We start from the raw sequence: 17,864 nt of genomic DNA, 5'->3' as shown, positions 1-17,864 counted from the left end.
AACTCTCTGCCACCTGACTGTGCGTGTACTGGATGCTTCTCATGTTTAGAAAAGACTAAGTGGGCTCCTGGCATCAGCTTTCGTACCTGTGGCTAGATGTTCTTATTTGTGTCTTAGAGTATTCTTAAAGCAGATTGTGTTTAACTTCTTTCTTTAATACCAGCTACTCCTGAGTATCTACCATTTCAGAGCTTTGTTTTTTAATCTAGATAAAATAGGCTTATAATCTAGCTACTTTAATTCCAGGTTAAAATAATAAAGTAAACCAATGCACTTCATAGCCATGGCTAAACCCAAAATCTCGTCCCCTTTTTGAAAGGCATTGCTGGCTCAGGGTGGGTGCACGCACTGTAGGAGGTGGCGAGGGAGGGCAGGACAAGCACTCCCTCAGTGCATAGCTCTGGATTTACCTGGGTGAAGTGCACCAGTCTCCATGCTTTGGTTTTCCATTAACAGTCTTTTTGTTTTGTTTTGTTTCCAGCAGTCCTATGCACCAGCTCCCCACCCCATGGCTCCTCCCAGCCCCAGCACAAACAGCAGCAACAACAGCAGCAACAACAGCAGCGGAGAGCAGTTGAGTAAAACCAACCTGTACATTCGAGGCCTTCCACCCGGCACCACTGACCAGGACCTTATCAAGCTGTGTCAGCCGTAAGTGCACTTAAAATACTCTGTGTCTTCGGGTAGGAAAACGTCAGTGCTGGCCTTTCGGTTTTCACTTACGTACGTCCACAAAAAGACATCGGAAACCTCCTATGCTTGAAGGTTAACCATGATTCCTTTAGTTTGAACAGCTAATTAATGCCTGTTGAAAACCTTCTGGTAATGAGTTTTGGGAGTAGAAAGGAGAGGGCCTTCACATTGACTTCTGGTTATTTTAATCTGGTTTCTTTCATATGTTAAAAAGAGGATTTGCATGGCAAGAAAACCTCCCTAATGACAGATTTTATAGTTATAATGATCTGTGAATCACAACCTGGTGCACAACAAAACATGGGTGTTCCTACCTCAGTCATTTATCACATCTTTTGATTGCTGTGTCACACATTGCTGGGCTCAAAGATTGAAAAGTATGAAACCCACTGAAGGTGGCCTTGTAGCCATCTAATTAACATCTAATTAACTGCAGTTCCACTGAAAAATGATGCTGTAGAAAGTAGTGCCTTCAACCTCCTTGTTTATCTTGAGAGTCATGTTTGCAGATTGTACTGATAAATACCAGTTTTATTGTGTCTTATTCCTGTTGAAACAGGAGAGGCAGCAGAAAGGAGCTCTTTGCTCCTCATGCATCACCAAAAGAACCCTTTCCTAAAATGTTGCACCCTGTTACCCTTACTCACACGACTGAATGTAGTGGGTAATATGAGTAGAAATGAGAAGCTGATTGGCTTTCCAAAGTCTTGATTATTATTGATGACATGTGTGAGGGGAATAATCCAGTTTGAGATTCCAACCAGAGGTTGCCTGGTGGAATTTAGGATAACACATAATTTTTGTGTTGAAATAAGAACATGGAGAGACTTGAAAAATAAAAATCCACTCTTGTTATGATGCAGAACTGTAGTGCTTTTCCCATAGAATAGTCTATATCAAAAGACAACAGTGTCTGATATTTTTCATCGCAAATCATTCTTTCAAATGGGGATCAATAAAGGAAGTTTGGTAAAGTAAGGAACAGTCTGGGGCTGATCTACTGACTTGAATCCAAATGTATGTTGTTCAGAATCTTGTAATAGACATAAAATTTAATGGGATGTTACAGTTTTATGTCATTCTGCCTTTCCTGTTTTTGACCAAAATTGCTGAAAGACTTCCCTAAGTATGCTTTATGTGGACATGGCTGGCCAGGCCAGGAACTGGAGTCTTACTGAGGTGATATCTGAACTTTAGCAAAATTATGTGAGCTTGAAGCTCTTCCCTGTGATTTTCTCCTAATAAAGCTGCTACAGGTAGAACTGGCTCGCTGTTCACAGGAGTATAGCATGCTGGTGATTTTTCATATTTCGTGTAAGGTGAATTGCGAGTGTACCTGTCTGACGTTTGTACAAACTACATTCATTGACGCTTCCCGCTTGTGACAGTTGCAGATAATCCCAGTTCAAGGGCCAGATCCTCAGCAGGTATAAATTGACTGTAGTCTGTGGACGTTCAGAAGGCTATTTTGCTATACATTTTCTTGCAGTCTGACCCTTTCCCAATTCAGACAAATGCTTTCAGCCCATCAGGAATGAAGTAAGTATTCCTAGAGGAGCCTCACGGCTTTGGTGCTTAGTGCTGCAGTCGTGGTGTGAGGCTGCGGTGTCAGCAGCGCTACTTGAATCACAAAGTTCAGAGAGCGCGTCCCTACCCCTTGTCTGCGTATGGGCAGTACACATCAAGTAGCTGAGAGCTTCCTTTCGGCACTGTGGCAAAATTTTTAATGCGCTCCACTAAACTTAATCTGGTCTATGATTAGAGGGCTTTGTCTTGCTATCATGGAGTTCCTGTGTGAACAGATGCTCTTTTAAAAAAATGCTGACATTGATTTTGCTGATTTTCTATCCTTTGGCTGAATGGAAGTGAGCAGAAACCAGATAGTTGTTCTGTCTTTTTTCAGAATATTAAAAGTATTTATCAAAGCAAAAGGGAAAGAGAATATAGGGAAACTTAAACATCTGAAAATACAAGAATTTGTCAGGGCAGCATGTAGATTATTTTAAAGTAATATATCGCAAGACATTTTCTGAACCTTTGCAGGTGGTTACATAGTAGAGGTGGATAAAGGTCCAAATCCCTTCTCTTTTCCACCCCCACCCCCCCCAAGGGAAAAAAAAAAAAAAAGCAATGTGTATGCTGCTGTGTGAGCAAGACATACATTTGTCTCTTCAGATAATGGTTGTCTTCTGTAGAGCTCCCTCTTAGCTTCCATGGCTGGGGTCTCACCATGCGTTAAAGACTTCATGTGAACAGGTATTCACAAAACAGCAGAAGGTGCTGGCTCTTAGGCTTCCTGCATAGAAGTATTAGTGTAATTTGCCACAAGATGTGAGGTGAAAACCTGAATTCCAATCCATAAATAAAGATTTTTGGTGAGCTGCATTTAAGGGAGGTATTCACCAAAGCTAGTTTATGCCCAGGGCACTGGTTCCCCTAGGCTAGGTGCCAGTGCCTAAAATGAGCCTTTCTGAACCCATTTCCTCTGCTCCAGCGTGTGACAAGGCTGCCAGCAGTACCACTGTCACTTGTAATGTCTGACATCTGGCAGGTCTGAGGAATAATGTTCTAAACCCACAATATTTCTCTCTCAGAAGTACAGGGAATGCTGGAAATGCTTATGGTTATGTACTTTTATTGTAGCCCATCCCATTTCCAGGTTTATTCCAGCAAGGAGGCCACCCTCTAAGTGACGTGTAACATTTTTTATTTAATTGTATTTTGCCAGGTGAGTTATGGAAGAGAAACCCTTTAATTAGAATTGTGTGGTAAAATATGTGCCTTTTTTTGTGAGTCCTGCCTGCTTTTCTGTATTTTTGCTGTACGTTTTTGGGTGGTGTGTATTGCACACTAGACAGAAACCAGCAGACTGCAGTACCATTGATGCTTGAAGTGCAGAGTCCATTACACGTGATGTCAGATGTTTCTGACAAATGTTCCGACACTATCAAACCTTTTATCAATTTAAGAGTAACCTTGTCACAGTAATCTGTCAAACTGGTCATATAACTAAAGGAAAACAAGTCATCATAGGCTGAACAGTAGCTGAGTAAATAAAAAAAAATTGCTACTGGAAGATTTCTTTTTGTGTGGTTCTGATCTTCAGTATTTGGTTTAACATGTGGCCAGCAAAGTTGCATCAAATTCTCTTTTGCAGCAGGGAGCTGTTAGGTTGCACTGTGGCTTTTCGGACTTAATACAATGAGTCTGTCAAAGGTTGCGTTGAAAAAAGAAAGAAGAAGAATGTTTACCAAGCAGGAATCTGTTGTTCTTTTATGTATGTATCTTCTGGATTTTCATAAACACTGAGTATAGGAGCTTCCAAAAATGGACTGTGGCCTGTCTTAACCTTTCTTGAGGTTTTTAAAAAATAAGCTTTATACCTATCTGTGATCATACTGATCATCAGAACTTATTAGTCTAAAATTCTGATTTTTAAAGATTTCATGAAAATAAGAAAAAATATCATATCTTTACCATTTATTTCTCTGAGGCGCACAGTCTTTGCTGGTGCAGTGGTACACACCATCATGCATGTATCTTCTCAGTCAAGATATGTTTTCACCAAAAGGAAAGATAATCAACCTCAAGATGTAAAATTACAGATTATAGACAGAAAACTGTGCATGGTGTGTCACTGTACAAGCAAAACAAAAATTGTTATCTTTGAAATATTCGTAATCTGTCACTCTAATTTTCATGCATGGTGGTATAGTTCATCCAGAAGAATTCCAAAATTCTCTTAAAAACATACACAGATGGCTTAGTCCCCTGTTGGTATACTGGACACATCCCATTCTTACTAACTGCATCCCAGTGGAGATAGATTGAAGGAAATCTTATGCACAAATTAAACATTTGAGCTTTATTACTTTGAAACATTTTTCTTTTAAACAACTTAGTCTGTCTCTCAAGATTTTGGTCTTTCTGTGTGTCTTTTCTTACATGTTTGCACTGAAGACGAATTAGGCCCAAAATTTTTTAAAAGATAAATTAAGTTTTGGAGAAGAGAAAAGGAGGTTGGGAAAAGAGATACAAATTCTCTCTTCCTCCTCCCAAAAATTTTGAAAAGAAAAGTTGACTTAAAAAAAAAAAGCCTTGTGCATTGAACAATTAAGACATTAGCGTGTATTCAAAGGATAATCCCTGTCCATCTTGATTTAGTCATGAATTTTTCATGCCCACTCTGTAGTCTGAAAGAAAGCTACTCCAAACTTCTGGTGTCTGATAGTTTAAGCTTATGTTTTTGTCCTGACTTAGTCCTCTCCCCTTGCATCTATAATGTTCCTTCAGAAATCTATTTCCATCTACTTTGTCCTTATTTGGATTAGTTATGTCATCACCCTTAAAGTTTTGACTTTTTTGTGGTCCAGGGTAAAATTAAAGGACTTAATTAAAACAACAACAGTAAACATATCTAAACCTAAAGAGCAGCAAGTCTGTGTGCTGCTCAGGCTGACTCTTGAGGAAGGTGAGACAGAATCTCCCAGATAAATGGTTTTCCAGGTATGGGAAATCCCTAATGAATTGTGATTGTCATGAGTGATGCTTTCTCTAAATAGCTTCTATATCCATATTTTGTGCAGATTACTCAAGGTTTTGGGTTTGTTTTGGGGATGGGGTTTTTTGTTAGTGTTTTGTGGTTGGGGGTTTTTTGCTTTGGTTTTTGTTTGGGTTATTTTTTTTCCCCTGAAGGTATCCTGATTGTCTCCTTGGCAAGTCATCAAGTGTGAGATTTTAGCCTCTTACTCCATTCTGAATGTCCTTGGTTTTGTCCCGTGGAACATCTGAATAAATATTCAGGCTGCCACTGTTTGGAATCTTCTAAAGGGCTAGCCCCAAGGATAATGTAACTGAGGTGATTAATTGAAAATACACACGTTACTTAAATCCTAGACTGTTTTTGAAATACACTGTGTGCATTCCTTTTGCCTCCACAGAAAACTGCTGAGTTCATCGAGGTTTTAGAGGGGTTCAAGGTGCCTTTCAGGACAGGGTCTCTTGTTAATAGCTGCAACAAGTAAAACATTTGCAATTAGACTGAGCTTTATATCAAATTCCTGATGGCCATTTTTGCCATGTCTTAAGGCAGCAAGAGTTTGGCATTCCTGGCTATTTTTACTTTCCTTTTTCTTTTGTGAAAATATCAAGAAGTTCATATTATATGAGAACTGATGAAGTGAAGGTGTGGGAAAAGTAAGTTCCCTTCCTTTATTTTTCTGCATTAAAATGCTAGTTAAAAGTAATTACTGTGAACTATAAATAAAATAAAGGTTAACCAAAATAAAATCGCCATAGTGAGCTCAAACCAGAAAGACCAAAAGGATTCCTGGAGTAAAACAGGCTGGGCGGAGAATGGATTGAGAGCAGCCCTGAGGTGTTGGAGGTGTTGGTTGATGAAAAGCTCAACATAACCCGGCAACATGCGCTTGCAGCCCAGAAAGCCAACATGTCCTGGGCTGCATCAAAAGAACTGTGACCAGCAGGTCGAGGGAGGTGATCCTGCCCCTCTACTCTGCTCTTGTGAGACCCCACCTGGAGTACTGCGTCCAGCTCTGGGGGCCCCAGAACAGGAGAGACATCAAGCTGTTGGAGAGAGTCCAGAGGAGGGCCACGAAGCTGATCAGAGGGCTGGAGCACCTCTCCTGTGAGGACAGGCTGAGAGAGTTGGGGTTGTTCAGCCTGGAGGAGAGAAGGCTCCAGGGGGACCTTATAGCAGCTTTCCAGTAACTAAAGGAGGCTACTGGAAAGCTGGAGAGGGACTGTTTATCAGGGAAGTGTAGTGACAGGACAAGGGGTAATGGTCTTAAGCTGAAGGAGGGTAGATTTAGATTAGATATTAGGGAAAAAAAATTTCTCTCTGAGGGTGGTGAGGCACTGGAACAGGTTGCCCAGAGAGGTTGTGGCTGCCCCATCCCTGGAAGTGTTCAAGGCCAGGTTGGATGGGGCTTTGCGTAACCTAGTCTAGCGGAGGGGCAGGGGCATTGGAACTAGATGACCCACCCCCTCCATGGCAGGGGTGTTGGAACTAGATGATCTTTAAGGTCTCTTCCAACCCAAACCATTCCATGATTCAATGAAATCCTTTGTTCTACAATGAAGTCAGACCAAATTTGTACCCAGTGTAAAGTGATGTTCTTATCCGTGAGACTTAAGCAGCAGTAGAGTGTTAGCCTGTGTCTGCTCCTGTATTTTTAAGAAGTAATCTTTGGAGACGTAAAGGAATTTACTGCATTCTGTAACCTTGTGTATGTTAAAGCAAGATGCACTGTGGCTTCAATAGTAATTCAAACAGAACCACGTAATCTACGTCTTTCCTGTAGTTAATATCAGCTGACACTGTTGCTCTCTGATATAGCAGAGACTAAAAGGGCATGGAGGTGAGAGCACTCATTCAGTGGGATTAGCTCATATAGGAACCATGTGTCATCATATAGAGTAGTTCCTGCTTAAATCTTCATGGATGTTTTGGTTCGGTGTATCCTGGTAATATGATAACTGTGAATGGCTCTGAAATCTGCTGAAGAGATCAGTCTGTGGGAATCAAAGAAATGCCCACACTTGGGAAAGAAAAAACCTCCCAAAAACCCCAGATTTTTTTTGTTATTCCAAGTAAAATTGGGAAAGCAAAGACCCGAGAAGGATGTACTGCTGATCCAAAGCAATGTGGAAACTACATGAATTTGTTCCTCTCATTTGTTAATGTGTGTGTTCAGACCAGAGAAAAACACACTGATGGGTTAGCTTGGAGAAATCTGTATTCCCTATTCTTCTGAAGTTTGTTGTATCACGGACTTTTCCTACAAGTTTTTTTAAGATGAGCGGGAAAGGGAAAAGAAATTAATTTCAGGTTAATACTTTGAAGTCAAAATGGCTTTGATCAGGAACCAAATGGTGAACATTAAGGATGCGTAAAGTAGACATAAAAGCAGAGGAACCTAATGCTGTGGAATAATTTGTTAATTCTTGGATTGAAGACATCTTCATAGTGATGGTGCTTATTAATGCTGTTAGAAACACTGTGAGGTTGGTCTCTGAGTCTGAAATGGTACAAGACAGTAAACTTGTACTTCATCTGGGCAAGATCTTGGTTTCTGAAATAAATTGATTTGCAGTTTTGTACTTGGTTATATAAATATTACATCTTTGCAATGCCTGTAAATATTAGGATGGATGTGCACAGGTTTTTTTCTCCTTTACCTGATATTGTTATTAAATTATTTGTATATTTATTCCTCATTAAAATAATCACCAAATGTCTTCCATTGTTAAAAGCAAACCTTAAAGTTGCCCCAGTAGGCACCGAACTGATCATCTTCTTACCTAGCCTCTTTCATCAGGGAAAACAAAACTCTAGGTCAGCAAATGCCCACAGCACTACAGAGAGCTCCATCTGGGATGTGAACGTTCCCATTGTCAGGAAGAAAGGCGGAAAAATAGTCTGCGTAAAGTAATAAATGAGCACCTGCACTCTTCTCTGTTTTGAATGTGCCCGTCTTTTCACTGGAGTGTGACAGAGTGTCAGTGAGAGTTTCTCATCTCCTTTCAAGTTGGATGAGCCTGATTTAATGGAAGATAGGGGAGGAGGCAGCGTTCTCAGACACTGCTGCTGAACACATTTCTTCTGATGAATTTTAATTAAAGTCCTTGGGGGGGAAAAAAAAAGGAAGAAAGGAAAAAAAACCCCAAAACCCCCACAACAAAACAGACAGCTCATAACAGAAATATTGAGTCTTCTGTGTAGCGGTGTGAAGGGCATGACTGTAACGGCCACTTGTTTTGCTTACTGTGTAAGAGGGGTGTTGAGATGATAGAAAGAGGGCAAACATACATATTGAGCTGCTTCAGACCTGCTCTGAGATATGTGGTGTTTCCAGTCTTTCCTTGTGCTCTTTTTCCACTTCTGCAGCATATTTTGTGTGTAGCTGGTCAACCATGGCATCACCATCCATTGATGAGGCTATGGTCCCCTTACTGGTCTCAGCATTTAAGAGTCTGAAAATACTTATGGCCAAAAACTGTCCAAAAACTGACAGACAGGCTCTGCACCATGCAGACAAATTTCAGACAAATGCCCGTTTTTGTAATGTGGGTGTTGCATTGTGGAAGGGCCTTCGTGACCATGGGACTCTTGACACTCTGAATTTTCCAGCCCCTCAAGGTGTTCTGTAAAACTCTGATCCTCAGTTTCTGCTTTCTCGTGAGGAGGCTGATTGATGTGCTAGTGGTTTGACAAAGGTTCCTTCACTGCTGTCCTTTGAGTCGCTGTGCGATATTTTTTTTTTTTTTTTAAATGGGAATAGTGGCAATGAAAGTTCTGATTGTGTTTGTTTCTTCTGTTTTTCATCTATGTTTTTAAGATTTGTCTAAATTTTTGGTATTTGTTCTCCTAAATTCTGTGATGTCAAGTTCAGTGGGTCTTTCTGATCTGTTGTCCTTTGAGAATTGATGGTAGCAGTGGGAGAGCAGAACTGACGGCTGTTACATGTGCAGAGAGCAGAGAGGGAAGTAGGAAGTTCTCTGCCTGGGATGTGATTTAGACTCCTTAGGAGTCACCGACTTTTGGGAGAGGATGGAGACACACTGTTCATGTTCTGACATTTGTGTAGCAGAAATGCTTCTGTAAACTTTCTCTAGAAAGTATGACGCAGATAATGTTCTGATCTGTTTGAGAAATACATTGTCCTAAAGCTTTGCTGGAAGGAAACAATACCAGCTATGCTTAATAACCCCCCTCCCCAAAACAGGAATAACCTGGGCACTGCTTCCAGCTAATGGCAAGAATCTTAAAGCACGCCTGTAATTTCTATACAAGGGGAAGTGGCAGGCCAACTTTGGTGGCAAAGCTATTGAATATTATCAGCACAAAAACAAAAATGTCATTGTGTTCAGCTGCTAGACTTTCCCATACCGTTCCAAACAAGCATCGACAAGAGCTCTGTGCTATACAGCATGCAACATCCTTCATTCCAAGTATTTGGTAACTTCCCGGAATTATTTGTCTGACGAGTGCTGCTGCTAGATTTGTGTTAAAAACTGAAAAGTCTTTAATTTTTTTTAAAAGATGTTCACTGGAGAAGGAATTTCTTAGAATTTTTGCAACTACGTCAGAGGTTTTATGTCTGCCTCGTTATAAAACAGAGACAGGAAAGATGGAATGTTTTCAGCCTAATTTTTAAAAGATGTTGATCTGGTAGAGATCTGAAAAAGGTTTTGTCTTTCTTTGGGCATGTGTTTTCTGTGTCCCCATCATGAGCTCTAGGGAAAGTGGAGACCTCTGGACTTTGGTTCCCTTGGAAAATACCTAGCCACAGCTCTGGGGGCAACCCCAAATAAAATAATGAAGGTAACAGCAATGTGGAAGTATAGGTCCTATTCTGAAATAAGCTCTCTGCCAACAGACACCCAGCCTCATATAAGCTTCATAGAAGCACAGCGGTCTGTTCAAATAGCAGTTATTGCAGGACCACAGCCATGTTATTGTTTCGGTGTAATACAGGTAATAAGTGCAGCATTTATGGCTATTACTGCCTGGTGATCACAAAAAAAACCCCCAAAACAGACATGCTTTCCTTACTTCAGCTTCCCAGTTCAGCATTTCATGTACTCCTGAGGTTATAATCCAATTATGAAACTTCAATTATTTTCTGTAATTCACTGACTCAAGAGCAGCATTAACTTTTTAGCTTCTTTATAGTAGGGAACTAGTAATTAAAAGGGATAAAAGAATTCACAGATTTATAGAATTTAAGATCCAGAAGAGACCAAGGGATGGTCTACCATTATTTTCTGGTTGATTCAGGTCCTTAAATTTCCCTTATTTGCTCCTGGACCAAATATAGCAATTTATTTTTATGTGAAGAATATGTTCCAGAAAAGCACCCACTCTGGATCTGAAGCTATGAAACCAAACCTACTGCTGTTGCTAACTGTTCCTGTTAGCTGCGTTTCCCTGGTCAGAATTTCTGACCCACTTCCAAATCAACTTTGTGGTGTTAATTTTTTCCTGTTGATGCTTGGTGTAATCGGATTAAGGACCTTTCCGATTCTCTTCCTCTCCCTCCGTCCTCCTCCCAGATGTACTTACACACGATAATCAAGTCACTTTTCAGACTTTTTTCTTTAATAATCAAAATAGATGGAGCTCTTTTAAGTCTCTGATTATAAGACAGTTTTTTCCAGCCTTTGGATAATTTCATCAAGGACTGCAGGGGTCATTTGAATGTTTTAAAAACTGGTTATTTGAGGCTAGAAATAATTTCCTTTTCACGTTTATGGAGATTTGTTATTACATATAGTTTGTGTAGCCATATCTGTTTGTATGTGTCCGTAGGTGGATGAAGCGTATCACTGGAACATCTGTGTTCCTAAGCAGGAGAAACGATGCTGAAAAGCTGCGGTGGTGTCCTAGCAGGAGTGTGAGGAGGCATGGCATGTGCTGTGTGGAAATCACAGGACGCTGATACTGGCACTATCTCAGAAGGAGAAGCTCATCTCTCCACCTCTGAGGTTTCGATTACCTGTAATTGTAAATCAGGTGTCTGTCCATCCTTGGCTTTGAGTAACAAAAACCCATAGAATGAGAAAACTGCAGCACCCTTGAAACTTTATTTTAAAAAGTAAGGAATTTGGATCTAAGCCAAACCTAAGTTAATTTTGTAGAACTTAATTTCTCTACTCATCTTTAATGTTTCTTGCCCCTTCTGCTTTACTTAAATCAACACCAGATTTAGGATTGTCAATTAAATGGAGTACGGCTATGAAGTTTTTTAATTACTCTACAATAATTTAGCACAAATATTCAATATAAAGTTTATTAAGTGCCTTATGAACTGCATAACAAATCAATTCCTATCACATATACAAACATACAGCCAGTTTAAGGAGCTGAAGCATTCATATAGGGCAATCTCTTGCCTTTCGGAATAAAATGAACTTAATGCAATTGCTTCTAAATGGAAAGGAAAACTAGTGGCTATGGTGGAACAAAACGGAATATGATCAAGTCACTGATGGGGTTTACGTCAAAGCAAGGCAGTATACTCATGCCATGATTTTGTGCATTGCCTAACATAAAAATTGAACTAAAGGCATGATTGATTGCAGGTCTTGCAGATGTGGGAGACAGGCTATAATGATAACAGCTATTAAATACTATCACCGCTTTTAGGACTTGTAGTTGTTTCATCTCTGTTTTCAGTGATTAGTCAGAAAAATCTGGCTTTGTTAGTTCTTGTTAAGTTGCTGCATTTGTTTGTTGGTTCTGACTACACTTAGATATAGAGAAACAAGAACTTCTCTTAATCGCAAGACCACATCGCTTGTCCCTGCTGTGTCTCTGCCATGCCGTTCCCATGGCATGTTGCGGACGTGGGGCTGCTGTTAGGGGAGCGCTAGCAGCTGAATCACCCACTGGTGCTGGGTAAGTATAGCTGTACCAACCAGCGTACAAGGCGTTTCGTGGTGAGGAGGAGGTGGGTCAGTGGCAAGAAGAGTGGCTAGAATACATTGAGACTCTTTGGACCATGTTGTCTGTCAGTATAATTTAGTGTGTACTGAGCCAGCTACGTGGAACAGACTGAAATTCCTTGTTCTCCCTTGTTCGATTTTTCCGTTGCCCCCCCACCCCTGTTTTCTTCCCTAATGCAATCCTCCTCTAAAGAGGGATATTTCTGCACAGTAGTCAGGCTCATCGTTTGCTTAGTAGGTGCTGGTTAGCAGTGCAAGGATATTGATGAGAAAGCTTGTGTTAAATCTCCCTTCGGAGTCTGCCCTAGAATTGTTACAACTCACATACACGTGGCATTTTAATCTCTCCGCAAAGACTCCTGAAAGGGATTTTTAAAGGACTGCGCCACTAGTTAGTAGCTGTCACCAGAGTGTGAGGCACGCTCTCAGTGGAGAATTTAGCAGCCCTGCGTTGCACCTGGAGTCGAAGTGTCGCCAAGTAAATACATCTCTATCTTTTCAGACTGCCAAGTCACGGCAGCACCACACGGGACTCAGGATGTCGAGCTCGTGAGAGGGATCTCGGCACTCTCAGCAGATTCCCAGGGCTGGGCGCTTTTTTTTGGCCAGGGGACCTGCTGGGGCAGGCCGTCTGGTGGGGACGTTGAGGCGAGTTCAACATGCTGAGGGCTTGCAGGATTCAGGCCGTGTGCCAGCAGTAAAGTGCTCGTCGCCTCCTAACGAGGTAGCCCTCCAGTCCTGCTATCAGGAGGTCTGCAGCTGGTCTGCTTAATGGTATTTAGTAACAGTATGTGCAGTAAAGCATGCTCTCCTATTACACAGAAATCCACTAATGCTGGCATCAAGAGCGGCGGGTAATTCAATCACACCCGCAAAAATGATATTAACATAACATTAAAGAGCTGTGTAGACTAGCAAAAGACAGGAAATTATGGAGTTCAGGCTTGAAACTTTATCCTTAACTCACCCATATTGTGCCGAGGTATTTGGAAATTTCCATAGAGCGTGTGATTTTATGGAACCTACAGTGGGGTGGATTGTCCTGTTTGTCTGCGGAGGATTTCCTCAGCTAACATCAGCCAGCATTAGTGAGAATTATATAAAGAAATCCTGGCACAATTTACACAGCATAGCTGGACAACGTGAGCTTTAAGTATGAATGTCTTGGCTCGGGCAGTTTACCCACCCCAGCATTTCTGAAGTGCTCCATCAGGCATTAGCTGTGTTGACTTTTTTCAGACCAAGTTGCAGTTCAGTAGCTTAGCCCCTCTCCCAATTTCAGAACTAATCTTAGGGTTGTTTTTCTCCTGTTCAACAGTCACTAGAAAGATTTTGGTTTGTTTTCAATTTACCTTTTGATTTAAAGACACTGCTCCTATTTATTTCAGATAAATTCACTGGAACTAAGCTGAATTATACGAAAAAAACACCCTATAGACCCATCTTTGGGCCTTACTGATATTTTTCCTTATTTTTGGTCCTACTGGAACTAGTAATGCAACTCAGTAAGCAAGATTAACTTCATCACATAAAAATCCTCGGCTGGAAATGGAAGAAGGGGTGTTGACTACCCCATCTTCTTCGGGGCTTCCAGTCCTCCATTGTACTGCCCTGTACCAGCAGGGACAAAGGGAAGTTCTTGCAAGGACCCCATGGGACAAGGAGGAGGCAGGGACTCAATTTACAGTCTATCTACAAGATGTTTATAGAGAAGGCTTAAGCTGTTTTGTGAGTACAATCGTTTTATTTTACTCGTTGGCATCAGAGCCACCAGGAACTGAGGGGAGAATTGCCTGTCACTCCAAGGATGGGACTTCACTGCGATGAAACATGAGATTGCAGATCTCCCAGAGATGGTGAAGCCAGCAGGTACGCTGCTTGTAAAGCAGCTAAAACAGCAAAAGGTGCAGTGCCTGGATGTTTTCTCACATCTGCAGGAATCTGCTGTGCTGAAATGCATTCTGCCTTTGGGTACCCTGATACCTGTGCCCAAGTAAAACCAGCATGAGCTCCAGTCATTTAGAGTTCATTCATTAGATTTAGAGTTCATTCCCACGTGGCTCTGGGAGAGAGAGAGCTACATCATGGGGGAAGAGTTAAAAAAATTAATCTAGTGCAGTGGAAGTAAAGAGTGACCAAACCCAGAAAGAATTATTTTACTTGTAATAGCTCATTTGGAGATATTGTATGGTATTTTCTGGAGATGATGAACTCTTGGTACGGTTAAGCTCTGAGGTTGTTCTGATTTTCCCCCTGTGCGCTTCCTGTGCTAAGGAGCTGGGGAGGAGTGCCACTGTGTCTGTCTCTGAACAGGATGGTCATTAATGACCATGCATAGAACAGTAGGATAGCTGTATCCTAGGGGAAATCAATTTTCTGCAGAGAGCTGGGCTTGTAAAGAGTAGAAAATTTCCACTGAAGGGGAGGGGGGGAAGGGGAGACAAAATTGGCAGAGCAGGTATTAAAAAATACAAAGACTTCAAAAGTGAAGGAAGACTCAAAAAGCTTTCTGTTCAAGGTAGATTTTATTTTTTTCCCTGTCAAAAATGAGCAGGTCTTGAACATGCTAATCTTAGAGATGGGAGAGAGAATGGCCTTCTGTAGAAGCTCTGGGATGGGGGTCATGGAGAGTTTGGGGAGAGGACTGCCTGGGGTTTAGACAAATGGTGACTCTTTTTTTAAAGTACGTTTTTCTTTTAGACAAGAGAGCAAACATTCAGAACTGAATCAGTACTGTGCATTTCACTTCCTGAAGGAACATCTATATTGTGGATGCTTCTGGGTTTTAGAGCCATGCAGTGAAACCTGGGACTAGGTTAAAGCTACAGCTGAGGTAGCTCCAAGCTCTTGTGCAGAACCGGCATGACTGGCGTGGACGGGTCCTGTGTTCCCCACCGTGTGCGGGTGTAGTTGGGAATTCAGGCTAGGGTCATTTTCTTCTGCCATTCTCCACTCTTAGACATTTGTGTCTCTTCTCTGAATCACAGAGTTTCGCTGTGGCACTCTGTGTCTCTCGACTTTGGGTGGCCCAGCAGCTATGGTAGTCCTCCCCCCCACTGTAACGGTTTGCTTCCCCTTCTTCTGCTTTCTGCTGCTCCAACCTTGCTGCTCCCTTGCAGACAGGCTGGAGAAAGCTTGTTTTCCCTAGGATGCTGTCATTTTACTCTCATAACAGATGTTGAAAAAAATATTTCACGGGGGAGATAAGGGAACTAAACTGTAACTCGTGCTAAATATCATCATTCAGATAACAGCTCTAATAAGAGTAAATTTGCTTAGGCTTTGTAAGTATGTTTGTATGTTTATGTTTGTGTATCTTAAAAATGTAAGCAGACATAAATCTTTAAATCTCAAACAAGGGGATGATTCTTTTCTGACTCTGCTCAATATTAAAGGCTAAACCAGAGATAAGATAACATTCCCATAAACATGGAAGCTTGAACAAAGGAGCTGTTGTCCTGAGAATGTGGGAATCAAAAAGAGTCTGAACTTAGGAAATTGTCTTACAAAATGAAATGTTGCATGTAGAGTATCATTTAATGGTTCTCAGAAATTGCAGAACAGGGGAAATCCATAGGTCTTTCTCTTATTCTCAGTGGTCTCTGGAGCAAGCCCAAAGAAAGCGAAGGAGAGAGGCATCTGGGAAATGAATAGCTGGAGCGGACCTTTTCTTTTGCTTCAGCTTCTCATGCAAGATGTTGGTCTTTTGAGAACTTCCTTTCTTGAACAGCAGAAAGGGAAAGGGTCGGAACCTCCCATGGTCTGAGTAAGTGGGAGGAAATGGTGCAAATGCTGTTGATAAATAAGATGTTTTGGGGATACGTAAATACGTGGTCTGATACTGCAAGTGCTTGATTTATGAGAGTTGGCCACTGGGTTCATTCAGGACTGTCCAGAGTATGAATTCAGTTGTTCATAGTTGTAAATATTTGCAGACTATAGCTCTGTTTCTTGCAGAATGTGTCTTTGACTCAATGAAGAATGACTGTGTCCTTTTCACACTGGCTTTGTGCTTTCATTGCTTCTGATGGGATCTTCAAAAAGCAGTCTGTTTGCCACTAGAGGTGATCACTGTGTTATTAATTTTTAAACCGAGCGCATTTGGCAGATTATATTTTGGCTGCCGGAATATAGTTTATCCATATAGGTTATACTCGCTGTTTATGTGTATTATAGCAGTAGTCAAGTGAGGGGTGTCAGTACTGGGGTTTTCATGAATCTTTAAATCCATCTCTCTTTATAAAGCGGGGAATAGAACACAGGGTGGATTTGTTCACTGTTATTATTTTATTTATTTATTTATTTTCTTTGCAAAGTTGTTTTCTGGGACTGAAAACATGCAACTGCCAAGCAGTGCTGTTTCCCTAGCTGAGGATGTTCACTAATATTTGATGAAGATGTTGCCCTTGGTGTTGCCAGCCCTCGGAAGTTTATTGCGAGGTTCACAATATTTGTTCCTTAAACCCTTAGATCCTGAGGCATGTGAGAAGATGGGAATCTCAGCTTTCAATTTTTTACAAAAAGTAGGTTTCTCTCCTTCGTGGCTGTAAAGAGGCATGAAAATACAACCTGAGTCTATCACAGAGGCTTGAAATACATAAGCCAAAATAAAAGGTTATCTCAAAAATATTTATTTCCTAGTTCTTTTTTAATACCAAAAGTTAATTTCATAACTTTTTGGTGTATTAGTGAGCAACAAGAATTGTCAGCACTGTACTCCTTGGCCCGTTACAGGAAGAATTGTGGGTTTATCCCAGTGAATCACGGTTCTCTCTTTCTCAACATATGCCCAGTACTTAGAACAAGGTCTCAGTTTTTCCAGTGGTTTGAGGGTCATATCTTAATTTATTTGAAGGCACCTGAAGCCAGGTAAAATATACAAAAGACTTTTCTTGAGGGCTTCCAAACTACTGAGGTGAATTGGCTTCCAAACTATGTTACTGATCAGATTTCAAGATGTGCTTGCTGTGTTTTTTCACTGACTCTTTTGTTCCTGGGGTAAAATTTCTCAGTGGAAACATAAAATATTTAAATTCATGCTCCTTCTTCCAGATCTGCCCATGTATATTTCAGAAAGGATGGGTTACGTAGCACATCTTTTTTTCATAGCTCTCCAGCCAGGGTTCTGCCTGGCAGGACCAACCAGGTGTCCTTTTAGGGACAGAAGACACTGAGTTTATAAAGAGGGTATTTATTTAGTGAATCCTGTGGCTTATCTAACCCCTTCCTGGTCCACGATGGTCGTTTCTGGGCGCAAGCTGACCCACAGCAGGGCACAGCAATTGCCAGCATTGACTTTTCTTCTGTAGGAGACTCACGGCCAAGGTGCCCAGTGAGAGCAGCTGGCATAAAGCCTGAGTGATGAGGTTTTAGTTGACTAAGATTTTATTTGTCATAGGCTCCTTGGTTCTCAGAAGTGCTGACTGCCGAGCAGAGAGCTACAAGACGTGCTAATTGCGCCATATTCCCTGCCCCTTGATGTTATATTAAAGTGTAACTTTAATGTTCAAAGACAGAAAATAATGAGGCAGCTGCTCCATTGGTGTAAATTGGGGCTGCCCCTTGGACCCAGAAGGAGGGCACCACGTTTCTGGAAACCAAGAGCATGATCCAAAGTGCAGTTTTTAATAAGCCCTCCCTCTCCAAAGACATTTACCAGGCTGACACAGTGAGGCTAATGCATTCGATGGACAATAAAGAAT

At 41.3% G+C, this 17,864-nt stretch overlaps 1 protein-coding gene across 6 annotated transcripts in view; it reads left to right on the top strand.

Moving 5' to 3' along the window:
* The window catches only part of RBMS3 (RNA binding motif single stranded interacting protein 3), a 715,580-nt gene that overhangs the window by 367,512 nt on the left and 330,204 nt on the right, over window positions 1-17,864 (top strand). For 5 of the 6 annotated variants that reach the window (XM_075745772.1, XM_075745774.1, XM_075745775.1 and 2 more), the window contains one exon: window positions 482-651. In XM_075745772.1, coding sequence (XP_075601887.1) covers window positions 482-651 — 170 coding nt within the window. The remainder of the gene's footprint in view (window positions 1-481; window positions 652-17,864) is intronic. The other variant, XM_075745777.1, reaches the window with a different exon arrangement.

This window comes from Balearica regulorum, chromosome 2 (genome assembly GCF_011004875.1).
Source record: "Balearica regulorum gibbericeps isolate bBalReg1 chromosome 2, bBalReg1.pri, whole genome shotgun sequence".
NCBI lineage: Eukaryota > Metazoa > Chordata > Aves > Gruiformes > Gruidae > Balearica > Balearica regulorum.
This window is presented reverse-complemented; position numbering and strand designations above follow the sequence as displayed.